This window comes from Phaenicophaeus curvirostris, chromosome 1, assembly GCF_032191515.1.
Source record: "Phaenicophaeus curvirostris isolate KB17595 chromosome 1, BPBGC_Pcur_1.0, whole genome shotgun sequence".
Lineage (NCBI taxonomy): Eukaryota > Metazoa > Chordata > Aves > Cuculiformes > Cuculidae > Phaenicophaeus > Phaenicophaeus curvirostris.
The window spans coordinates 100,414,490-100,441,992 of NC_091392.1; the positions used below are offsets into that span (position 1 = coordinate 100,414,490).

Sequence of the window (27,503 nt, forward strand, 5' to 3'; positions counted from 1 at the left end):
TTAAAACTCTGAAACAATGCCCTCCCACCTGGTTAGATTCCATGCAACCAAATTCAAAATAGGCAAATTGGGTGGGCAATTATATGTCAGGGCAAACACAATCCTGTCCCTAATCATGTTCTAAATAACTGAAAACAGCTCAGTAACATCATTTGCCCTAAGCCTCTACTGGAATACTTCAATTCTGCTGTGTGTTTTCTTTGAAGGTGATATTCTCTCCATAGCTTATTTTATGAACATCTCTACACCTTCAGTAAGAAGCTGAGTTTGTTGAAACAAAGTCTGTGGTCCTTGTCGGACTTAATGTTTGAACACAAATTATGTTAACAGTAATAGTAAAGGCACCAATACAGGGAGGGACAAATACATCACTTGCTGGGTTTGTCAGAGGAAGTAAGTGCTCATATTACATCAGGATGTACTACAAGTGTTATTCAAATCCCTCCTTCTAAAAAACATTGATATTGACTTCTTGTTTAATCTTCTGGGGATGATGGCTAGATATTTTTAATCACCTTTTATGGCTAGATGTTTTCTTCTATGCACAACTATTTAAAGCCCCTTAAAAGTACTGCTAGTAAGATAAGAGAAGACTTTGTTTAACAATGTAGTTCTGCATTAGGTCCAACAATATGAAATATGCCATTGGATTGACTCAGGAAAAAGGCTATGTTTGTGTTACAGAGAAATGCTTCCCACTGTGATCACTGAGCTTCCCGTGAGTCCCAGCTTTTACCTTCACAAACACTAAACAACACAAGGAATATGTCTTATAAAATACTGGCCAGTTTGGAAAACACTTACTTAAGCTCCAGTTAGCCTCCAGAATAAAATACATAGGCCCTACCTATGGTGTAAAATCCATGTTATGGCTGCCAGATCATTTGGAAGAGTCACTGAAATGAGGTTTCTCTTCTTCTCTACAGAAAACTTTGCTGGGATTTCTAGGAATAATGGGAGGATTTTCATTGTCTCAGCAAGCAGGCTGTGCCTTGTTGTGATATATGAAATTCTTCTTGAGTTGGTTGGTAAGGTTCGCTGCACTCTTCTCTTGCCATGATCTGCTGCATTATTTCTAATAAGAGTCTCAAGAACAATGGATCATAATAACATTACTGTCCTCCACAGATGAATACATAAGTTTCTCTCACTGAGGTAATTTTTTTCAAGCTCTCTGTGTAGCCAGCAATTGCCACTGCCCAGGAAAACTTGCAGATTTTCTTTTGTCACCAAAAGGGATAGAAATGTATCACCCCCACAACTGCATGTCATTGCCCACTGACTGTTCCCAGACCACTCTAGGTTTTGACATAATCACATAATCCTGCACAGCAGCATCTCCTGCCTGGATCTTTAATACTCATGTTTGCTCTGCCATTTTTTAATTTATTTATTTACCTTGTTGTTTAATTTCTTGCATGCTAGCTACCATTTCCTCTTTGTACCAGAGGCTTATGGTTGATTCATTACAACACACTTTGTTTTGTTACAGGTTTAGCTAAATTATGAGCAAGAACCAAAAATTTCTTCTACAGCTCTGCCCCTCACCCTGGTTAGAATAATATGCAGTAGAGCAATTTCAGTCTGTGAGACACAGGTGCAGCACCGTTCATAACAGAGGAATGCAGCGGGAAACTATTTGTTCTATCTCACTGGCACAAGGCATGGGGCATTGCTCTCAGGTGAGGTAGCCATTCTTTGTGACCAAACTGCAAAGAGAAAACGTCATGCAAGATGGATTGTGATTGCTGCTTGACCAGTCAGGATCTAAATGTGCACTTTAACTTAACTTTGCTCATTATAATGTAATTATAATGCCGTTTTAATGTAATTAACACATCTCCTGGCATGCTCATCCACCCCCTTCATGCCTCTGAGGCAAACCACTCCAAAAACCACTCCCACTGGGCATGCACAATTGATTTTCATTTGCTATGCCTTCAAACTCAAAATGAGAGTTTCTTCCACCAATCAGGAGTGGAAAACTGGATGACTGAAGCCACTCAAGCTCCATCCAAACTCTGCTCAAAGGTACATTTATAAAAATGAAAACAAAGGGGAAAGTTCTGCAGAAGTCTTCAGCAAAACTTTCTGATATCAGCTGATGGATTGGGCCACATCTTCCCCCTCCCAACTGGGATGCCATTGAGTGAGATCTTTGTGTTATGTGCCCTGTACTTTAACATCAGGCTAGCTATTAGTATATCTTTATTTTCATTTTTTCACTGCTTATTCTTTACCTGCACATTGGCTTTCTTTACACTTGCTGCTTGCTGCATGCTGCTTAAGATATATTTTTTCAACAGTATCTTATCCCCAGCCACCACTGAACCATTATTCTGTCACAAATTGTTATAATAATAATGATTTGTGTACACATATATATAAGTTTCTGGAAACTTTAATCTCTCAATGTGATCCTGGTGGGCAGGACAAATTGCAAAGGGCCTGAGGCAGTCCCCTTACTATAGGGGATTTTTCTCTGTGATGCTGTTGGCATTATGTAAGGCATTTGCCCCAGTGATGCTGCAAGAATAATTCTAGCAGGCGGGACAAATTGTAAAGAGCCCAAGGCGGCTCCCTTGTATTGTCCGTTACCCTAACTTTAATGGAGACAGCTAACAACAACATGTCTTTAACTTAGTAGTTTTATTTTATGACCACAAACCTTCTGAATATTGAAAAGCTTACACAAACATCTCTGATATCTTATTGTGGCACTGAACAACGACAATTCTAATGTTATAATTTAAAAAAATGTTATTAAACTAAGAGTCCAATAACAAGAGATTATTGCTACCTGGTAATAAATGACTGACAGATGATAAGATTTTTGAAGTGTCTCTTGAGAGACTAATTCATTTATTTTCTACCTGGTATTGTCTGTTTGTTTGGGGTTTTTTTTCAAAAAAGTATGTTTGTAAATCTATTTATGTCACAGTTTCCTTCGTTTTTCATTGTGCTTTTTCACTCTTATTTCCTTGAAAGATTTCCATCATTTCCAGATGCAAAGATAAAATAAGCAGATACGTCTGAAAATTATGATGTATCTACTTTTCAGATTAATTAGCATTGGAGCAAGCATAGGACAGTTTAAGGTACCTTGGTTTTTGCTCCAGAAACCATGAGAAGATGATAATTTTCATATATGGATAGAAATTAAAAAGCTCCTTAAATATTCTGTATTCCTACACAATATTTTTGTTATTCCTAAAAAAAAACCCTAAGTAATTAAGCTTAGGGAAAAAAAAGACTTTTAAACTAAATTCCAAGGACAAACCACTCTAGTATGTACAAAAATCAACATCAAATTGGATATCCCAAATGAGATCTGAAAGATGAGAGAGGAGTACTCTAATCAGCTCTGTGAAAGTGCTCACCATTTTTAATAGCTTTTACACTTACCAGCTGCATGCATCCTACAGCTGTGAATCAACATTCCACCAAATTGGGCTGCTTTTGTAAATGACAAACAACATGGCTTTTGCCTGTGCCCCGTGGCTTTGAATAAGCACTCGCAAAGCAAGACTGCATCAGTAAACTTCATCAAAATACCCTGGGAGATACAGTAAGTTTAATGCTGTGCTTCAGAATATAATAAATGACTCATTGCTTAAACAGATGAGAGAAGGGCTTAGTATTATGTATCTGACAAATTAGTTTACTATTAGTATTTGTGGGTAAGACAATCTATATCAAATGATTGTGCCATGGCAGTGACATTTCATTTCAGTAAATGTATTCATCAATACTGCAAAATTAAGATTTATGATTTATTTTTAAATATTCAGCTTGGATCAAAGTGAATACTTGGTGTCATATCCACATGGATATTCCTATATCTTCTTTTTAAACTCCTTTAAAAACTATTTTACAGTCAAGCAAGTTTAGAAATAGCATATGGTCCCTTTGTTACTTGGGAATCTTTGATGACTATTATGTCACTCTTTATCTTGTCTCTTTTATTTTTGTTTAAAAAAGATGTTTGTTGAAGAAAAAAAGTAATAACAGGTTGTACCAGAAGATTGGAAAAACACTCTTCTGGATACAAACTAACAAGCCAAATGCCAATGTGTGGGGAAAAGAAAGCCTGATCAGTGAAATATTCCCTCCTGACACTTCAATTTCATGAGTGCGTTAATTTAAGAAATAACCTCGCAGAAACCCTTTAAGTTACTAATTCTGTGAACAGTGATTATCTGCTACTTTGTTAAAAATATTCATAGTACCTATTTCAACACTTCACCTGTCAGTCATACTACACTCCTTCACTACAACTACTAAAAAAAAAGTAATTAAAATTTGATAGTACGTATGTCTAGCTTGGGGTTTGAGAAGGTGGAAGAGAAGGTGGAGGTACTCTAGCAAAGCTCCACAGTTCCTCTCTGCTCCATTTAAAATGCATTGAAACCTTATCCTTCCTTTGTCATGTAATGTGTTCATGGATCATTCTTACCCAGTTTGTGCTTGGTCTTAAAACTGGCAGAGATAAATGTGAGCATGGCACTGGATATATTGGTAGACTCTACTGAATTAAGCGGTAGACAGAGTGGCACTGTCACTAGTTCTAAATCTGTGACACTTCGTGGAGATAGTTAGCACCAGCAGCACTGCCTGAGTAAATAAAAACTATTCCCCTTCACATGTTTTTGCAGAATAGGTTACTGGCTTCTTAGATCCATTAAGTCCCACACACATGAATAATATGGTAGAAATAATGTTTTCTTTGGCAACTCAGTCCTGTTTTCTTCAGTGAACCCAAACAATGCATCTGAGTTTTACAGCTTTTATGTTGTTTAATTATCTCTGTCATGCCATTTCTTCAGACTAAACAATCTCCATTTTGCCAATCTCTGCAGATGTTTAAACCTCCCTGTTCCATTTAACATGTCTGTTTCCTTACACTGTGCTTTCTCCAACTTATTTATATTTTATCCCATTTTTGTCATATCACCCAAGAGGAATAAAGGAAAAACAGAGGAGGAAAAAAATTCTTCTACCTTAATCATACGTATTATCAAGAAATTCCTAATTCTGAGTGAGCACATGACCTTTCAATTTTACTTTATCTCCTGCATACTTCGTTTCTTTTGCTTAATGCTGTCGGTTTTCTGTTATGTCTGACTTAAGTTACCTTGAATTTGGCTTGAGAACTGAAGCACATAAGTACATAAGAGGTCTGGATGCTCAGCATACCCAAATACCCCTACAAGCCTTTCTCTAACATTCATATCAGATACTGAGGACTATAAAAGTTTAATCTATATAAAGTATCTAAGCAGTAGAATGGGAACATGAAAATTTGAATTGTTTCTTATGCATATATAGCACACCCTCATGAAGGGAAAACTTCCATTCATTGGGAGGTCTTACTAAAAATCTCTCTATTTATTTTCCTCCAGACTATCTCACCTGTTTTCTAGCCTTTAGTTTTGGAAATAAACAGCTCCCCCTGCCCCAAACTGTTCTACAGGAAAAATCTGGAACAGCTCTCTCCTTCTGTTATTATGTTCACTGGCTGAAGGTGACCACAGCTGTAACCTGGAGTGTGAGGTATACAGATTCTGTGATTTTCAGTCTCCTTCCAAGATGATCCCATTTGAAATAACACCAAGTTTGGACTAGAAAAAAAAGAAAAAAAAAAAAGAAGATATTTGAAGCATATTTTTGAAGGCAGCATGGAGCTTAATGGATCTCAGTCATGTACCTGAAAAATTCTTGCTCCAGCTGGGACTTGATATGCAACTTCTCAGACACTGGACTGTCATTTGGACACTCAGTCTTTACTGTCCTGTTACTGCTGCCTGATATAAAGCAGCTATAACAAGTATATCTAAAAATTTGCTTCCTACTTTTTCTGTAAATTCAACATTTCACTACCTATCTCTAAACATAGATCATCTAATATATTAAGATTATGTTCATGTAGACATTCATCTTATCAAATACAAAGCAGATAAGTTACTTTTTTTAAATCACTTCTGTAGTAACTGGTTGCTACTTACATTAGGAGATTAAAAAGTCAGTCAGTCAGTCTGGGGGATATTGCTGTTGGGGTTTCTGGAAGAGATCATTATTTCTGGAACCTACCTCCTTAAGTAGAAAAAGGTTTAGTGTTACAGGAAATAAGCTGCACTGTTGGGTCTTTTTATTCCATTAGACTAGTTTTCTGGTCTTTTCAGGTAGATGAACTAACTTGTTCTCTTTATTATGTCCACCTAAGAATATCCTCCAGTGGCTTGACTGACTCACAGTGGCAATTTCTACTGATAACAATGGCACATGGCCAGTTGTGACCAAATTAACTACACAACCTAAAAGCCTACAGTAAGCCCTATAAAGTTCTGTCCCCAGCCTCCTCTCCCCAGAGAGAAAAAAGGTTTTAGCCCACCAGTGCTCATTAATTCAGAAGCATTACCACACTGACTGATGCTAGCATCTCCACGTGGCAATGTACTGTGATTTAAATGTATAATATTTGTAACAGATTCAGGGACAACCTCACTGTGCTCCAGTTCTCAGCATAGCTGTGCTCTCTGTTTTTTCAGTCCTTTCACCATAGGTTTTCTATTTCCTATGCCTATAGGCCTACTTCTCTGAAATAGAATTATATTTATTTCATGTTTATTTCCTTAATATCCTAGTTTTAATATTACTAAATGTTCCCTCCCAAACTCCCATTGAAACCTTCTTGAGCCCTCTCTAAAACCCAAGAGAAGCAGATGGAATAACCTGCCCACAACATATTTTAAAGTTTCTATGTAGAATAGACAAGCTACTCAGTGGATTTTCCTACAAGACATTTTAGAGAGGAATAAATTATATTAGATTATATTTCACTTGTAAACCATATTTGAACATAAGCCTCCAGATGGGAAAGGTCAGGACTGTACATTAACCCTTTGAACTAGATATCCCCTTTGAAAGATGAAAGTTTGGCAGTAAATGGACCCACAAGTTTTTGAATTATTTTGCATTTAAAGCATGGATTTCTTATTTTCATCCATCATTAACCTAATTGATCTCATTTAAACATGCAAATTGTGACGCTGAACTTCCATGTTCACAGGCATCATTCTTTACTGTTTACAGTAACTATCCTTTCTGTTTCATTTGTTTCAAGCATTCACTAATACGAAAAGCTTAAACAACATTATTTTACTTATTAACACGGTATTTAGATAATTAAATAGAATGACTTGTTATATACTTTTCATTCAATATGAAGTGCTGTACTTGTGCTGAAGGCTGTATCTTTTAATTTGAATTCTTATTATTAGTATTTTAAAATGCATCTTACACTGGTAAATATGGAAATGTCCCTTCTGTAAGTCAGACAGAATGGAAAGAATGGTCACTGAAACATTGAAATAACATCGAGATAAATTGTCTGTATTAATACCCATGCTGTGATTCAGGAATAAAATAGTCCTGTTCAGAGAAAGCACCAGAAGTGTATCTCAGTACATGGGAGTATTCAGTGGAAACTTGAATGTGTACAAAGCATAAATTTGTCCCACAATATAACAATATAACAGTCAACTGGAGTCAACAGAAGATCTTGAAATTCTGTCATTCTCAAGGTAACAGAAGTCTGCAGAACCTCTTCATAGAAAGAAAAAAGCAAGACCAACCTTTGGAAAGTTGATTTCTGAAGGATGCAAGAGACGATACTTCTATCAGACTCAGGTATCCATTTAAGAAAACATCTAGCTTTTCCTCATGACCTCCTAAAGGATTTAAACAGCTAGCAGTTTTTCACTGAAATGACAGAAATCCTTGAGTGCTTAGGCTTACAGAGATTTTCTATGATCAGAATGGAAAGTTTTGTGAAAGACTAAGATCCTGTCTGTACATCACGCAGAAAATACAGTCCTCTTGCTCTTTAAGCAGGATCGAAAAGTGGTTTTAGTCAGTAAGTCTCTTTATTGCGACATGAAGGTCAGAGAGAAAAAAAACCCTTGAAAAGCTGAGATCTAAGAACCCAAAGTCCAAGATTCTTATTTAGTAGAGGTGGAGTACATCCTAAAACCTCTACTGTTATAGTCAAGCCCAGGTGATCAAGATGCTGAGTGGCATCTTACCCTAATCAGCTTCTACTCTCCATTAACTCATGGGAATGTATTATGGTAAGTAGAGTTCAATGCTAAGGATAAAAGACATGTAAAAAAGACCCCTACGACAGGCCATTACTGGAGCAAAACCTAGCACTCCCTGGTGTCTGTAGAGAAGAGATTGTTCTTAAAGCACCCAGAGTCCTGACAAATCAGTAAAAAAAAAAGAAAAAAAAATTGTTCTGAATTTCCCTCTTGTGACCTATAATTCACACATGGCTTGTTGGTATGCTTAGCAGAAGGACTGATAAGAGATGGCAGTCTGATAATGACTTAGTGACTTCCACAAGGTTAGGTCTACTGACAGCACACTGTTTCCTCAAAACAAGAACACATAGCCTAAATATGTCTGATTCCCAGAGCTGAGCCTAAGAACTCTGAAGAATGAAGCATTAAAGCCAACATATGTATTAGGAGTATATCTGTTTGGAAAAAAAAAAAAATCCGTTTCCTCAAAGGGAAATTTTATTTTACATTTGTTATGAACAGTATACAATAGGATAGGCCGTGCCAGGGAATGTGCTGCTGCATCTGTGCCAGCAGCTTACTCATGAAAGAAGACTTAAGCTTGAGATATTGGCCACCTTCCTCAAGTTCCAGAGGAACCTGAGATGTCACAGTTCCCACACAAATTATTCTAAAATAAAATGGAAAGCAAATTGTGTTAAGTTGGAATAGAGAACTGCAAAGCCCTGGATGTGCAAATCTCAAGCGAGAACTTTCTTTTATTGCCCTAGAGAATTATGCCCTTGGAAAGTCCAAGTCTTTTCACTGCATCAGAATTTATAGGAGAATTGTGTATTTAAGCTTACTGACTAAAGATATAGTTAGGTAAACATTTTCTCTTGTGGCAAAGCCAAAACAAGTTACAGTTCCTACAAGCACTCCAGCCATTTTCACTCCTGACTCAACATACAATCTATCTGTATTATTTGAGCTGGCTTACTATTTTGGGGCACTGTTAGAAAATAAATGAAAACTTGGAAGGCTGTGACACCTCATTAACCTAGTTAGTAAACCATTCCTGACTCTGGGGATGGATCTCTTGCCGGACTGTCCATACAAGGATTGAGGTATTGTGTAATCATGCCAAATATTCCCAGATTTAACTTTTAGCCAGTGTGCCTTTGAGACTGTTACACAGCATAATGAAGGGATGTTCATAAACAACTGAGAATGACTAATACTCCTGTTGACTAATCAGAAATGAAAAATGATCACCATCAGTGATGGAAATGTCTTTTAAGTTTCATATTTTCTTAACTGTGGGAAAACATGTTCTCTGCCTAGACAGTACAAGCTACTTCCAGAAAAAGGGAAACGTGCCTTTGTTCCTAAAGCACAGGTACCACTGAACTCCTGGGAAGTTTTGTGAGACATACCTCATGGAAGAATCAAAAAACAACCAACAAACAAAACAATCCTGAGGCCAAGGATAAAAGGAGATAACTCATGCCAAATTGCAAAGGCATAAATGTTTTTAAAGCTCCAAGCTCGGATAATAACTGAAGTAATTAAAAAGAAAGTAACACGCTTAAAAGGAAATTAAAATCTTATGTCTTAGTTGAACATCATCAGAGACAAATGGTCTGCCTCAGCCAGACAGTTTAAAAACAAATGAAGTTGTGACACATATTTTACCCACCTACAGTACAGAAGGAACATCTGTAGGCAATGGGGAAAACTGCCCCTCCTCCCTCATAGTTTATCTTAGCTAAGAGGTCTCCAATTCTGTGTGCTTTTGCATCGACACACATCTATGCCTTCCAAATGACAAAAGTACAGCAACAGTTGAGATAGTCACCTTGAATAGTAATCTAAAATATTTAAAATGTAAGTAATTAATGAGTATTAAACATTAAGATTTAAAGATTTTTTTCTCTCTACTTACTATTCTGAATTGCAACTGTCAGTGATTTAGGTCTTCTCCATAGAGAAATAGTTTAACAGTAAACTATGCATGATACTTTTCCTGCCCTTTTTTATAATGCCTTATTTCACATACTACTATATGAATGTATGTTATAATATATATTATATTTCACTACTTATATTTTCACATATTTACACATATAAATACATATTTCATACATTTTCACTTCTTTTTGTTCAGAATGTGTAACTGAAGAAACTGTTCCAATAAAAACCTGAAACCAGACAATTAAAAATATCAGGCTAAACTCAGTGAGCATTAGGTAATGCAGCTTTTTGATAAAAATATTCTGCTTTACACCAGCAGAAATTCTAACCCCGTCCTGTTGTCAGAGAAGCCTCCATTTGTTAATCCATTAGAAATCACAGCAGTACTCTGTTGATACACACACGCACACGAGTGCACACACACACACACATAAACACACTATTTTCTACATGGCTGCGCAAGTGCATTGTATTCAAGAGATTTTGTTTACTTAATTCAAAATCAATAAGTTTATTTCCCAGACAACAGCAAACATTCTCTTGGAATTGCCACCTAATTTTAAAGTCAAGTTCAGACATTCAGTACAAAACAATCTAATAACAATCCACAAATGAAGAAACAGCCTATTACACAAACATTGTTGGAATAGCCTGTAGAAGCAAGTCAGTTGATGGGTATAGACTTGTCAGACTGACAATTCACTGCACATCTGTGTCTGTCAATATAAAATTTACTCAAAACTGTCTCTCTAGACACTTCTTTACATAACACATATTTAGCTTATTAGTGCTGTCATTTGGGAATGTGGTCAGCTTTTGAGCAAAATCTCACCAAGTCTGTTAGCACAGATCATATCACAGCTTCCACTTTAGAATCACAATGATTGGGTTTGAAGTTTAAATTATTTGATTTCACTTTAAAGCTTCAAAAGCAGCTTCTGGGACAGACTTACACAATTAATTTTTTGCTGAGGTCTTCTGGGTAATTTCCTGTAGTCAGTAAATCCTTAAGGATTTACCTTACCTCACCAAGGTAAGGTAATTACCACTGGGTAATTTTATGGCATTCCATTCAGTAGGAAGCAACGTGTTGGCTAGCTTCTGCTCAGATAAGACCAGGAGGAAAGAGAAGATGTTGATTCTGGGAAATAACACATCAGAGACACAGAGGATGGATGAGCTGATTTGACTCACTTCCTAGATATGGTCCAGAAGTCATATTTGCCCTAAAATTGTCTTTTCAGGAGTGTGTATTAGGACTCATAGCATATAATTTCATAAATGTCATACTGAGACTATTTCAAAATCTAAGTACTGCACCTGCGATTCTTTAATACAGGAACAAAGTATGTATTCTTAGCTTAGTTTGAATGCAGAGGAAACAATGAAATGAAAGATCTCTTTGCGATTTGTATTTATCTCTTACAAGAAGCACTTCCTAATAATCAGTGGCAGCTAGGCTGACAAGCAAACTTCAGAGCAAAGCCACAGGGGATACAAGTCTATTTTAGGTTTAGTGTTGACAGTAAGGGTCAGAGGAAAAATAAACTCAGCAAGTAGTGTCATGCCACCACAAACCTCTGCTGGCCAAGCAGAAACTAAATTACAGCCAAACCTTTCAGCACGACAGAATGATTTGGGCAACTGGGCTGCCCTTCAGTGCACAGAGCATGACATGCAGATGAACACGATTAAGCACAAGTGAGATATAACGTAAATTAGTAATAAATAAAGCTCAAAAGATTGGAGGAACTAATTATCCTACTGTCTGGAATGAGGCACAGTTTGCTCACACCAACAGCATTACTAGTATTTTAATATTTGAAGTCTGAAAAATTAATCTGGACAACCCTATGAAAAAAAGAACCAATCACAGTTTCCTTCAAAATATCCTTATTTTGGTCAAACTGTAAATGATATAGTTAATCTATACTTCTGGACCTAACCATTTAAAAAAGGAGAGTGTAGCAGAAGGACTCAGAAAAATATTTCTATTACATACATATACATGTATTAAAATAAAACTAAATCTTTTTTATGTTAAAAGTTTAGTTCTCAGCTTCATTTCATGTACTGTAATATTACTGGGAAAAGCTGATTTGATTGCTCTATCATACTAACAAAAGCTAAGATTTGTGTAAGGGGAAGAAGAGGAAATACAGTATATTCCATACTGATTTTGCACCTTGAATACGACTTTGAGTTCTGGGTCACTCACTAAAAAAGGATGATGAGGCTCTGGTGTGTGTCCAGAGGAGATCAACAAAGCTGGTGAAGGGTCTGGAGAACAAGTCTTATGAGGAGCGGCTGAGGGAACTGGGGTTGTTTAGCCTTGAAAAGAAGAGGCTGGGGGGAGACCTTATTGCTCTCTACAACTACTTGAAAGGAGGTTGTGGAGAGGAGGGAGCTGGCCTCTTCTCCCAAGTGACAGGGGACAGGACAAGTGGGAATAGCCTCAAGCTCCACTAGGGGATGTTCAGGCTGGACATCAGGAAATTTTTTTTATGGAAAGGGTGATTGGGCACTGGAACAGGCTGCCCAGGGAGGTGGTTGAATCACCTTCCCCGGAGGTATTTAAAAGACAGGTGGTCGAGGTGCTCAGGCACATGGTTTAGTGGCAGATAGGAATGGTTGGACTCGATGACCCTGGAGGTCTTTTCCAATCTGGTGAATCTGTGATGAGACAGCAATATGCACTCACAGCCCAGATGGCCAACAGTATCCTGGGCTACATCAAAAGAAGTGTAAACAGCAGGTCGAGGGAGATGATTCTATTCTGCTCTTGTGAAACCCCACCTGGAGTATTGTGTCCATTTCTGGAATCCTCAGCAATATGGAACTGTTAGAACAGGTCTATAGGAAGACCATAAAGAAGATTAGAATTTTTTTTTTCCCAGAAAGGGCCATTGGGCACTGGAACAGGCTGCCCAGGGAGGTGGTTGAGTCACCATCCCTGGAAGTATTTAAAAGGCGGGTGGATGAATTGTTCAGGGACATGGTTTAGTGGTTGGTAGGAATGGTTGGACTCGATGATCCTGGAGATCTTTTCCAACCAGGTGATTCTGTGATATCGTTGCTGATGGCCTTACTGTCTTTCATTTTGTTCAGTTCAGTTCCTATTAAAGCTGATGATAAAAGCAGCTGTGAGGACTTGGACTCATAAGCACCTCTATATACATCTCTCCATGGACTCATTAAAAGTAGGTTTCATATAGTCTCGTCATCCAGGACAGATTTAATTTTATTCCGTCTTTCACTAGTCATAAATAAACACCTGTCCTTTCAATGACTGCATTGATTTCCATTTTCTCTATCTATCATTCACTGGATGCAAACACAATCCTGTATTCCTACTGTCCCATTAATTTCCTTTTCTTCATTTTTTTGTGTTTTGATGAAGCCACAAATGTTTGGTCATTGTAAGGGGCTAGCTGCTTGAAACGATGAAGACTTTTTTACTTTCAAGCATAATTATATAGACAATTTACTATTGCCCTTTTCTTCTAACCTGTGACAATATACTGATAATTCGTAACAGCATCCATGTACCAGAGATAAAAAACAAGTGCAGCTCTAGTGGGTGTTGCCCAATCATTGTGCATCCATTCTTTGCAAAACTGATGCTCATCTGTGCTGTTCTGTTTGACCATTTTATGGTACTTGCTTTTCATTTCCCATAGCTCTCTGCTCATCTGAAATACCCGTGGGAAATTCAGAACAAGTGCCCTGTGGAGCAATGCCACAGTAGTTAGTGGTGATTTTGGAGCCTACAGGATATCATAGTAACAAATTGTCCTGACTTTTCTCATGAATCCCATATTCATTTGTTTTGTTAGCGCTACTTTTGAACTGCTGTCAGGTGGCATTGAGAATATATTGGGTCAGCTCACATTGGGTCCTGTGAGCATGGGTCTCAGACAAATATGATTCCTATTATATGTTTGAAGTCTTATGGATTGATGGAAAGAAATCAGCAGCTTCTTGTGATCACCGTAATACCCATGATGATGGTGAGCAGTATCAGAATAAAATCAAGGGGCCCAGTTCCAGAGCAATGTAGCCCATTCAGAGCCTTTAGGATTGCTCTAGTAAATCATCCTTCTCTTTTTTTCCTTCAAGGTTCCCTGCTGAACCACACTATTATTTCCCTGAATCTCCTCTTTTTATAAAGCTTCCTTCAGAAAATTCCCCAATGTCAGACTTCTGAGTACGTCAGCCACAGAGATGTAGGTGGTAAGGAGAAGGACAGTAATAGCCTGTTCTTAGTATTCTTGTCACCAGTAATAAAATACTGCTTTCTCCATGGTTTTAAATGGTATTTCCACCCTCTCTTCTAAACTTGAGTTCCTTTGGGCAGATTTCTTGCTTATCGTTCCATGTATAATGACTCAATACTAGTGCTGAAGAATATTAAATTGATTGATAGAAAATTAATGGAGCAAGCAGGAATGATAGAGAATAACTACTTGTGCATTGTGGCTTTTAATAAGTCAGCAGTCTGAGGGGGCAGAAGCATAAAGCACATTAGTAATTGTAAATGCCTAGTGCAGTTTGTCCTTGTTAGAAAATATCAGTGAATGCACAGAAGAAAGAAAAGGGTCTTGTTCAAAACAGAAAGCATCAGCATAGGGGAAGATGTATCACATTCCTATTTACCAAGCGTCTTGCTAGCTAGGGTGCATATTGGAAGGAAACAACATATATTCATCAGCTTTTTGTAAGAGAGACCACAGAAATGCTTCTTTGTCTCATGATCTTATGATGCTCATGCAAACCAGAACACTGTCTTTACCTTGAATCACATTATATTGCAGCCAATGTCACTCAGTTTAAGCATCCTATTTCTGCATCTACTGTTCCGTTTGATTTGGTTCATTTCCTGTAGTGCCAACATTTTGAGCAGGGCACTGAAGGAAGAGCAAGCAATTTAGGAGTGAAGGCATGGGCCAGCTCAGTTGCTGATGGTTTTGGGATTTAGAATTTAAGGAAGTAAAGCTGTTAAGCATTCATGTCTCCAGTACAAATGACATTTGAACACATTAGGGGAGGCAGGTGTTTAATATCCATTTGGTGAAAAAGGCTTTGAACTCCTTCAGTAAAATGATGGGTAGAAGGTTTCAGTAAGCAGTTATTTTCTGCATATATTACTAGTGGATGTTAATTCACATCCTCATAATTTTCACTCTTTTTTTTTTTGCAGGCTTTTTTAGCGATGCTATCAGCTTCTGTGCATGGAGTGCTTTTGCCATTACAGCATTTTATGTGCTACAAGTCTTCAATGTTTATAGAAATATTCTTGTTTAGAAACAAGTTATGTACGCCAGCAGTCCTTGACGTGGTGTCTTGGGAACTAAGTTGCAGATAGTGGAAGCTTGTCTGCTTTATAACAGGTTGATTACACCTACCCTAAAATCAGATTTGGGAAAGGTCTCTCCCCTTCACCTGCTCTGACAATATTTGCAGATGCCTATTTTTGCTAGCTGGCATTCAAAAGTAACAGGCGTTCTGCAGAAATCCAAATAGCTGTACCATGAAGAATGATGAGCATAATGCAAGTGAATATGAAAATGTCATCTGATGGTGAAAAGGTGTTCCCCTGAGTGTCTCACAGTTTATAAGAATAAAACTGACTCAAAGGACAAAATTAATTCAGAGTAGGGCACACAGATACATAGGCAGGTTCATTCAACTTTGAAACAATGCACTGTGGAAAACATCAAGTTCCCATAAATCCTATTTGAAAAAATGGACCAATATAAAGAGAAGCAAAATAACTGAAGTGTGGATTATCTAAAGTAACATTCTGTATAGACAAAGCCTAAAAATAAATTCTAAAAGAGTAACATTCTGTATAGACAAAGCCTAAAAATAAATTCTAAAAGAAAATTTTCCTCCTGGACTCATATTATTAATGGCATTACAGAGTTTCATTAGCAGGATTCAAAGCTATTTAGGAAGTCTGCTGCAAACTTTGCTTTTTCATACCCTTGTTTCAAGTGTCTAGATACTTTCAAGGACAATTGTGAACTACTATGATCTTGATCCTTAAGAACTCTTTCACATTGTTACAATGATAAACAAAAAAGACAAATGCATTTCCTCTCTACCATTTCTCAAAGCAAACTAGGAACTCAGTCCCATACTGTTTTCATTGGTAAAGCTCCCACAAAAATTTTTAGAGTTAGTTCTGTAAAAAAACCACACCTCTCAGCAACCAACAAACCTAATAAATACAAACCAGATAAGCTGGCTAAAAGAAAGGTGTTATCTATTCACACAATACCATTTTTTTTTTTTTAATTTTCCCACAACAGAAACTCTGAAACAAAACAAAACTATAAAAGCAAGCATATATAGTATGTACTACTTACAGTGTATTTCTAGAACTTGCATTGCTATCTGAGGTGTAGAGTTTAGGGACTCATGATCTACTCTGCAACTTAAAACTGCACCATCATCATTGCGATCTGCTAGGAAATCCAGTGTGCTGCTGACTGTGAAAGTTTTACGATTTACATCTTCTTCTTTTAGATATTTAACATCTGAAAGAAAAAACAAGCAGACAATGTTTTCTCTAATACTTGTAGGAAAAGTAGCCCAGCATTAGACAGATAAATTATCTATCACAATTGTTGAATGATCTCATTAAAACAAAAGTTTAATAATTAGACTGTAGTTATTCCTTAATTTGCTTCCATTGTCAGAACAGGAGATAGACATTGAAAAAGATAATTTTAAAGCTGCTTACATTATACTATACTTAAAAGATCATTCCTTTCATTACTATCTCTTATATATTTTGGTCCAAATTTGACATAAACTTTCTCTTCGGTTCATTAGAAAAAATGTGGGCTCCTCCCACTCTCACTTCCCTTAAGTATTCACTGCGTCACTAAATATTACGTGTCTGTGTTTCTAATCTTTCATAGGAATGCAACACATGGATATTACTGAAGCCATGTGAACTAAGACCTGTATGCATGTAGCCACATTAATCTTGTTCTTACTTTATTCATTGCTTATTGTGTTGTTTGGCTAGAATTATGCTAATTTATGAAATAAACTAAACCAAAGTATAGCTATCAATGTCAATGAACAACTGTAAATAGAGCGTGTCATAGTATTTACTGGAATCTACAGACAAGTCCCTGGAAGACTGGAAATAAAATTACTTCAAAGGAAACTTCCACTCATTGCTTTATATCATGCTAAATTGTCCTACTGCTTTTGTGCAAATTCAGCCAAAAAAATCTCTTCAACAGTTTTCAGGCCAGATATTGTAGTGCAGGGAGCCTACAGCTATGCTTAAGAAGATTTCAACTCAGTTCGAGGTTAAGGTTCAAATTCAGAGAATTTTGTTGTAGGACATACATTTTAGATTAGAACTGAAGATCCAAACAAATGAGCATTTATTTTAAGATGTTTCAATAAATTAACTGTAATACGAGAACTTCTTATGTACACTTATTCATAGTTTGTTTTACTTGGTTCCCAACTACTTATAATACTTACTGATTTTAATTATTTCTGCAAAATAGCAAGCTCATTATATTTTTTACAATGGAAGCTTTAAAAGACATATATAAATACATAAACATATAAGTACTAAACTACAATGAGATAGCATATTTCCTCTATGTCCTAAAAAAGAAGTAAGGGGTTTCAGATTAAAAATTATACTAAATCCCACTAGAGTAAAAAATGACCTAAATAAAATTTCCAGGAAATATTGGGTTTAGAACACAAATCTTAAATGTCTCAAGCTACATCTCTTTTAGATTAAAAATAACTTTGAATACAGAAATGTGGCCTTTTTCATTGTCTCCAGACACATGAAGTCACTACATAGTTATACAATTTCCTTTTTCCTGAAGAAATAATTATTTCTTGCATATCAGCATTCTTCTGCCTGTTGGTTGCTAAACTTTAAGAAATTTCCATTTCTGTCACAGTGACTATTAATATTTAGGGATCAGTAGGTGAGAGAAATATCAACTGGAGGTAAAGAAAATTTATTGTAATGAAATAACAAATGTCTTCAATAATATTTAAAGCAAATACATGAAAATTTGTTTCTAGAGTTACATCTCCAAATTTAATAATAAGAATCTTTATAGATAGCCTTATGCCTATAAGTAATGTACACATCTCTTTGCTCAATGACTTCAGGCTGAGGAAAGGCACCTCCTGAAAACATCAACTACTTTAATTTCAGTGAGAGGTTGTGGCTGCTTAATCCTTTAGAAAAACAAAAGCAGTTAATTTCCTAAATGGATGTTTAGAAGCCTTTCTCTAGACATCGATTGTTTGGAAGAGTTCAACTCTTGGAGTTAATTACCTCTGTAAAAATGATGGTGAGACTATTCTCTAACCTGTTGGCATCCTCATCAACAGAAATTCTTTGTTTGTCCACTTTATCAGCTGTATCTTCTTAGATGTTTCTTCACAGCAAAATGCAGGTGATTGTAATACATACTAACTGAATGCATGCCCACCTGGATGCAAGAGCAGTGAAGATCAGGTACTGGGTATATCACCTTATGCTAGCAGTCAGACTATTTACCCAGGGATTTTACAGAATTTTTAAACGTGTCTATTGTAGTCCATTCTTTTATTTATTTCCTTACTACTCCTTCTCTCTTCTAAATAGCCTCTTGAAAAAAACTTTTTTTAAAAAAAGATCCGTTACAGATGCAATTTCTCTGGAAATCACTATAATGAAACAAGTTGGGGGATGATTAGACAGACAGTAGCTTTACAGAGGAGGAACTGAGGGTCTTGAGGACAGGCTGAATATTAATCAACAGTGTGCCTTTACAGGTCTGAAAGCTAAAACCCAGCTACCCTACATTATAATGGCATAGCCAGCAATTCAAAGGAAGTGATACTTCTCCTCTATGCAGCACTTGTATGGCTGCATCTAGAGTATCAGACGCAGGTCTGGGCTTTCCAGTACAAGAAAGATACCGACAAACCCAAGTATGTTCAGCTGAAAGTCATAGAGATGGTCAGTGACAGAATTGTTCAATGTAAAAGGACAGCTTAAGATAATTGGGATTGTTCAGCCTGAGGAAGAAAAGAACAAAACCAGATCAAACTGCTGCCTTCAAGTACTTAACGCATGGTCATACAGAAGAAAATGCCATGTCATTTCAGAGACATACAGCAAAAGTTGAGGGACAATGAACAAAAGTTACACCAGGGTAAATTCTGATTATTTATAGTGAAATATCTAAATATAATGAAAATCAGCTACAATAGGAGCTTTCAAATGCTGAATCATCTAGCCCAGACAGATTACTGAATCTCCATCCTTGGAGATTTTTTCAAAATTGGAGACGAACTTTAGCAACCTGATCTCATCTTTAGACAGTGGCTTGGCCGTATGAAATCTAAGGGTCAACTATGGGCCCATGTCTATGCCTCTTTCAGATACATGCACATACAGATATGTTTGTATTAACTAATATTGGTTTATATTTCATAAGTATAGATGTTTGATAGTGAAAATAATAAATATGAATGATAAAATGTCTATCATTCATTGTTCAATGTCAACTGTTTATGAAAGGACATACTTGTAACATCCATATAGAAACACTTAACTTTAACAAAGATAGTTTTGCTGGTTTTACAAGGCAATTCTAATTATTGTTTACACAATAATTAAATAAATTTCTGCCATGAAATGGCCTTGCTACCTAACAAATTTTCATCTTTGCTTTAGAGTTTTATCAAGACAAAATGTTCAGTACCTCTCTGATTTTTTTGAGTATACTAAAAATATATAAACTAATTCAAAGTACCTAAATCTGTTGCAACAAAACAAACTGGTATTATCTTACTTAATTTCAAAGTCAAATTTTTTAAGGCAAAAAATAAAAGAAAGTCCATTAAAAATATTTCTGAAACCTAAAAATATTTTTAAATAATATTGTTGAAATAGCATGTAACAAATTCCATTGAAAATTGCATATTTTTAAATAAAAACTATGTATTCAGTTTCTCTGGTTTTTTTTTGCTCTTAATAATCTTCCAAAAATGTAACTAGAATGCTAAATTGCAGATTGCTTTGTTAATTTTATACATATATGAGAGCCAGAACACTAAAGTAAAAGTTATGGTACTCAGTGCTTCACACTCAGTCTTTCTCATTATTAACACTTACTCTATCAAACAGTATTCCTTTGCCAGCTGATGATTCCTTTTTTGAGTAATAGCAATGGATCTACAATTTTTTTCCCCTTTGGTGCAACTCTGAACTTAGCGCATTATTTATATTCTTTTCCACCATGTATAATACACTGTAACTCAATTGGATTTACTGGTGCTAGACAGACGAACTCCTAACCTTTAATGTCAGCTGCATTAGCATATAATTTCATATCTATTTTCTCAGATTTATCATTTCACCTGCAAACTGCTTAGGTTATTTTATTTCTGACCTTTGTGAAATGGCAATGTGCTCTTCAGAAGACCTAGAAAACCAAACTGAAATGATTGTGCTCAGTACTTTCCTCTTTTGATCTCATTTCTGGTTGTTGTGTTGTGGGGTTTTTTTTTCCCTTTAGTGATCTTTTTTTCACACATCATCTGTGTTCCTTCCCCACTCCCTTTTTTTTTAAAAACATCCTTTTAGGAACAGTTAAGAGGAGTAAATCAGTTAAAGAGTTAAATCATCAAATTGCTTGATTCACTTCAATTACACATCAGCTGAAATAAAGGCAAAGTCATTATACCAGACTTTAAAATATAATTTCTAAAATAACATCTTTTGGGATGTGCTGCCTTGCTGTTGAGCTAGCTATATCAGCAGTTCTCTTAAAGTATTGACATTGTGTTAGAGCAATTTTCAATCCTTACATCTCTCGAATACATACATTAATCCTGCCATCTTTTCTGGATGATGGAATCTATGCTGTGCCATGTGTGTTAGCTGTACTGCTAAATTCTTATTTTTAATGATGTTTGATTAGAAACTGCTTTTCTTTCAGCCAATTCCACAGATTTTCCATTGGCTGGAAGGAATGGTTCTCTGTTTCCTCAATTTCTACCCTGTTACAAATTTTCAAACACATTTAAAACTATTTCAGCCTAAAATTCCTTTCTCCTTCGATATTATTATGGTTTTCATCAGAAAACTAAAGACACTTGGTTGGTCTTGGTGATCTTAGACGTCTTTTCCAACCTTATGATTCTATGATTCTAAAATGAATTGGGTTCTTTAGACAATCAACTGCAATCTCCCTTATTTAGCAAATTCATTTTACAGCTCTGGTTCTGGATGTAGAACTGTGATAGAGAATAATAAAGGAAGATTAATGGATTCTGTAATTAGTGCTGTAACTTTGCTTGAGGCAGTTTATTGAGGTAATAAAATCCACAATGTTAGACAAATATGATATAAAGCAGATAAAAGTTGTTTAGTTGTTTCTAGACAGAAAAGGTGGATTTTGAGTCATTTATTGATCTGGTCTTATAGCAAAATGAATAAAGGTGACGTGAATAAATATCAATACCTTATCCTTTTTATTCATCTACTCTATAATGGGCACCTCAGATGGCTGTGGTAGATGTGATTAAGTGTTCTGTTATGGGAAGTTCTCTCCATCCATTCACTAAAATAAAAATTAGACTACCCCAGCATTTATGGGAATATGGACTAGAAAATCAAATTTTAAGAAAACAACATAAAAAGTGCAAAAGAAGACAGAAACAGCTTTTCTATGCAACTCTCTCCTGTCTAACTGCACCCTTAAAGGCAAAGCCTTACTTTCAGCTTTGGTTTTAGTCACACGCTCTCAGTATCCTTGCCTCAGGTGCAGATTCCCAGTTTCCCAACTGAGATTCCCTTAATTGTTGCATCCTGACTCTTCCTCACTAAAGCAGGTTCCAAAGCTTCCTTACAGCAAGTGCCGTCCCTGCCACCTCCAGACAATTCTGCCTCACCTGGTCACTTTACTTGCAAGACTGCATCATAAAACTGGGAACTGACCAAATCAGACACATGCCATATAAGAAAGCAAAAAGAAATTAAAAGTTAAAGTATCTGGAGTGAGTGGTATGGCTGTGATAACAGTAATCCATAAAAACTTTCTCTGCAAAGCATCACAATTGATTTTACTATGCTGAGCAGAGTTCAGAGCAATTCAAAATATCAGTTATTACTATTTGTGCAAAAAATAAAAAGATGGTTACACTATCGCTCAAACAAATTACAGTCGGTTTCTGATCTACATACTATTATTGACTCATTTAACAATTAAATATGAGGATTTTTACAAACATGAATTAAAAAATATTATTCTAAATAACATATGATTTTGACAATTGGACCAAATTACATTAAAGTCCTTTTAAATACCTTTAACTTCTTTGTCGTTCTTGAACCATCTGATATCAGCTGCTGGTTTACTACCAGATGTCTTGCAAGTTAGCTGCATTCTCTCTCCCTCCATAACTGGTGAGGTAAATCCAGTAATTTGTGGCTTCTCAGGAACACCTAACAAGCAAATAAGCAAAACATTTCTGATAGTGTTAGCTGCTGTCATAAAAATATGAACAAGTTAAAATTCAATTCTTCATATGCTCTAAATTCTGAAAACAGAGTAATTAGTTTCTTGTCTTCTATCAAAATTGAATGTCAGTGAATCCTGTTTGTTGTGGCAAGTATGCTATCAATCTGAACGTTAGTTGATTTTAAAGAATTAAAGAAAACAAAGCCTATTTTGTTTTCTAAGTTTTCCTATTTCCTAGTTTTCTAAGGAAAATTTTGTATTTCAAAAACTGTCTTATCTACTTTTATTCTGCATGCAGGTCTAGTCCAACCTGCTATTATAATGTTTAAAGGGGTCAAGCAAGACAATAAAGTATATTAGAAGTATAGTCGTGAAAATAAAATATAACTGGCAAAAAAAGCAGAACTGATCTAAGTTCAGAACATATGTTTCAGTAAGACTTAAGAAAATTTTTATACAAAACCTGAGAAAAGAGAGGATTAAAATAAATAAAGGAGTTACTCCATCTTCAAAGAACATATAATAAAAAAAACCCCAAAACACCAAAACAAACAAAAAACCCAAAACAACCCATGTAATCACAATTCCATTGGCTATGGAGAATTCTTCAGCTGAATTCAAGTACTTTGGAAGAGGCCACATGATCATGAAATACTATACACATCATATTAAATTTGGAAATTTTTTTTTCAATGAACCATGGAAGATTTAAAAGATTTTTAAAAGAAAATAAAAAAAAACATGAAAAGAATTGGGAAAAATTTGAACACTACGAGTATAAATACACTTGTCTTCCAAAACCACTAGAATAATTTATTGTAAAGTGATACTGATGATCGTAATTTTAAAATCTCTGAAAATGTAATTGTTATAACTTGCACCTTCAGTGCTTCGATGCACTAGTATTTGTAGACAGGTAGCGGGATAAGTCACAGCAATTGATTCTGTATCCTGCATTTCTCAATTTAGTTTGTTTACATCTCTTTTCCAAAATGACAGATTACGTACATTAAAGCCAAGCAGTACTACCCATTGCATAGTACATTTCTGTAACAAATCTTCTTCTCTCTTTCTGGACAGAAAATGGTGTCTACTATAATACCTTGACACTTAAATCATCTAATCCATAACACAGCAGTCAATAAAGAGATTATTAGTACATAAAAGAATTGTTTATCTGATTAAAAGATGTAATACATTTCAAGAGAAAATATCCCCTTCTCAGATAGAAAGTGTTCAAGAGTTTAAAATGTTACTTTGAAATACAATATTACGAACATAAAATGAAAAAAGACAGTCATCTTAAACCTTGCAACTTTCTTTCTTGGAAGGTAAGTAGCTGACATTGGGAAAATTTTATTAAATCCTACAAAATGAAGATAAAACTGAAAGTACCCTGAAAGATAAAGAAATTTGGTTAATAAATATTGGCTAGATTATTTTTTTTGTCTTTGTAAGACCTTTCTATGTCTACCTGTCATTTAAAAAGTTGAACTGTTCTATTAATCTAATATTTAGATCATGAGTTGTGTCTTGATTGATGGTACACAGTTTTTATTCCAGAATATTCTCCTTTGAGAGGGTACTTTTTGTTCTTAATGGCAAACTTATGAAGATTTTTGTAAAATAGTCTCATAGGGCCTGAAAAGGAGACGTTATTTCACATCCTATGCACAAATCCCTGGCTGAATTAATGTGAATATTACTGGCACAGAGAACAACTTACATCAGTCCCATTAAATTCAACTGTGTGCCTATCTACATATAAAAATAAAACAAAAAGAAAGAAAGAGTCAAGTTCAGGGACACAAAAAGGAGAAAATAAAAATCAATCTCTAAAATCATATAACCTCTTAGGTACGCAGGTGTGTTTCAATGAACTATAGCAATTTCAGCTGATTGTGCTACTGACATTCATGGAATCATATAAAGCTTTGAGCAGAAACTTTATTTCCTGGGCATCTCTCAAAATCTATTGCATTTCTATGTGTATCCATAACCTTTGGGGAAAACAGCGGAGCATTTAGAGGATAAAGCATAAAAGAACCAGCAAACCCAGTGAAAATATGCACTTTATAGACAAAAAAGCAAGCAGAATGAGACAAGAAAATGCACAGCTAAGAAAAAATGATAAAGCTCTAAAGCCCGTTTTTATTTTGTGCTTTCTGACTTTCTACCCTTTGCCTTATACAAAACTTTGTTAGGAGATGAACACATGGACCTTCTTCGTACTTCTTGTGTTTGGGATGGAGAAGTTCTGTCCATTTTATGGAGCATTCATACTGTGGTATTTGTGTGCTTCCTAATTAATTATCCTGCCAAAGTGCAAATGGGAAGAGGCATGTTGGTTTTCAGCACAGCAATGTGAAACAACAAACTTGAGGGAAACAGTATCAGATGTTTACATATAACCTCTGCCAAGCTTTAGAAAAGCTTATTCATATAATAACTTCCCAAAGCCTGAGAAACTTAACACTAGTTTCTTCATGCCTAGCTATTTATACTTACCAAGAACAGTAAGAAAAGCCTTGGAAGTTTTGACAGGCATAGTAAATAAAGAGCAGGTGTACTGCCCTTCATCTGACAGAGACACATCACTGACACTGATACTCAGTTCATGCCATGAAGCTCGGACCAGCTCAATTCTGTTGTCCCTCAGAGCTGAAAAACAAAAAATCATAGTATAAGGTAAGAAACAGCACATTAACAAAAGTGATATGTTATAAAAGAGTTTCTATGAAGCAGCCTAGTGAAATCATGCCCTACAATACAGGGATATGGATGGAGTTGTCTTTAAGCACAGTAGTTTGTTTTGTCTACGAAATAAAGCACAACAGCTTACCAAGTTTCTGAATGGTGTACTGAGTGACTTATAATGCACATATATCTAGAAACTAAGAGACTATTGTTACCTTTGATCTTCCTCTGAAAAAAAACCAACATCATTGACCATGATTTCCGCTCCTATTGGCTTTGTCAGTGCCTAAAATAACATCTCCCTAAAAACATTTTTTCCCGCATATTTACACATGTGGGTCAGTATTGAGAATCCTGTTTCATCTATGAACAAAATATATTTTCAATTAAGAAGAATAACGTTGCATAGCTGGCCTACATAGATATATTAAAAGTTCCACTTCTACATGTATATGAGGTCCGACAGAAAAAAATCCGAGACTTTGCCCGTAAATTGTTATTTAACAAATTAAGAAAATCAACTATGATCATCTTCAAAATAGTTCCCTGCTGAGTTGACACATAACTGCACAGAATGCTGCCAAGATTCAAAGCAATTCCGCAGATCATTTTCTGAAAGGCTGTTGAGCATCTCCGTCAGTTTTGCCTTCACATCTTTTACTGACAAAAGATGGGTTCCTTTGAGCACCAACTTCATCTTTGGGAACTCTTCACTCTAAGCCTCAGTCAATAACTAAAAAGTTTCTGCCATGGATTTCTTCAGTTTCACAAGAAGCTTCTTAACTCATTGCTCACTCTTGCACACCAACACTTTCTGACTGATGGTAAGAAAACGTCTCCATTTGAAAGTGCATCTACTCATACTGAGTGAGGCAATTGAGTCTTGCCTCACTATGACAGGTTAGAACATATTCTACTACCATCTCTTTGTCTCTCCCTTCCCACTCTTGGTTGCCTCGCTATAGGGTTAGTCACGGGTTTTTTGTGTCAGATTGTATATATAATACATTTAAAGTTTTAAGGTAATTAAGATTTTACGTTGTTGATTATGAATAAAAATATGTTTTTCTATCACAAAATCCTTCCTAAAAAAATTCTGTTTGCACAAAACCACTGGAGGAAGAGGAGCAGGGAGATGTACTTAAATTCAAAACCTCACTTTAGCTAATGCTTTAAAATTTTTAATATTCCAAAGCCTACGTTTAGACTAACCTTTGCCTATTTAAAAACAGTCAAAACATTCCAAACATTCAATTTCTCTGCTGCAGAGCTGTTTCAGGAATCTACATATATTAATCAAATCTTTCCACAGCATAGAAATACTACTATGAGAAGTAAACAGCATAATTCTCCTAAGCAGAAAATACAAAAGCCTGCATTACCCAGGAAGTTCTGCCGTATACCTCTAGAGTCTGTATCTCTACATTCAGAGCTTTGACATGGTAGTATTTGAATCTTTAGTCAGTCTATTTTTATAGTAAGTCTCTAATATTAAAAGTAAAATGGGACTATTATAATCACTGGGAGAGCTATGCTTTGATTTGTGAGAAGAACCAAGATGTTCAGGCCCCTAATGCTGTTCTCACTCACCTCTTTCTAAAGTTCCCAAAGTATTTGTTTTTTCAAACATTTATATTTTCCAGTGAGAAAAATGAGCTTTAGTGTGGTTCTTTTGCTATTAAATCTAGATATTTCTGCCCTTTTACAAAGCCCTCCAAGTACTACCAGGACAGGAAGATTTACACCACAATAAGCAGGTACAATGAATATTCATTAAAAATGTCCTTTGGATTTGTTGTGTGCTGAGGCTTCCATTCAGATTTCTTTACAGTGATCTCAAGATGAATTTATTGGCTATTTCAGGGTGCATCAGCTAAAGCTTGACTTTGTCTTTGCAGTGTCTAATGACTAAAAGGTGACAGCTTAAGCAGACCTAACACACTAGCATGCTGTGATCTGCTCCACGGCATATCAAAGTGGCTGAGATTGTATATGATAGACACATTCTGGATATCATCTGGCCAGCCATGGCAAGAAATAAATATTTATATGGTATGTAATATAAAATGCATATGATGATAGAAAATAGGTACAACATTAAAGCAAACAAGCAAGCAAAACAAAAGCCACAAGATGAAAAACTATGTATACACCAATATGCTGACATAACAACCAAGAAAAACAAACTCAAGAAAACAAAAACTACATAGAAGCAAGCTTCTACCAACCCAGAATAGCAGGCAAAGCTGATGAC

General features: G+C 35.8%; 1 protein-coding gene across 3 annotated transcripts in view; it reads right to left on the minus strand.

Moving 5' to 3' along the window:
• The window catches only part of CADM2 (cell adhesion molecule 2), a 662,737-nt gene that overhangs the window by 103,264 nt on the left and 531,970 nt on the right, over window positions 1-27,503 (minus strand). For all 3 annotated transcript variants that reach the window (XM_069870099.1, XM_069870090.1, XM_069870080.1), the window contains 3 exons: window positions 25,061-25,213; window positions 22,399-22,536; window positions 16,406-16,576 (listed from right to left, as the gene is read on the minus strand). In XM_069870099.1, the coding sequence (XP_069726200.1) occupies window positions 16,406-16,576; window positions 22,399-22,536; window positions 25,061-25,213 (462 nt within the window). The remainder of the gene's footprint in view (window positions 1-16,405; window positions 16,577-22,398; window positions 22,537-25,060; window positions 25,214-27,503) is intronic.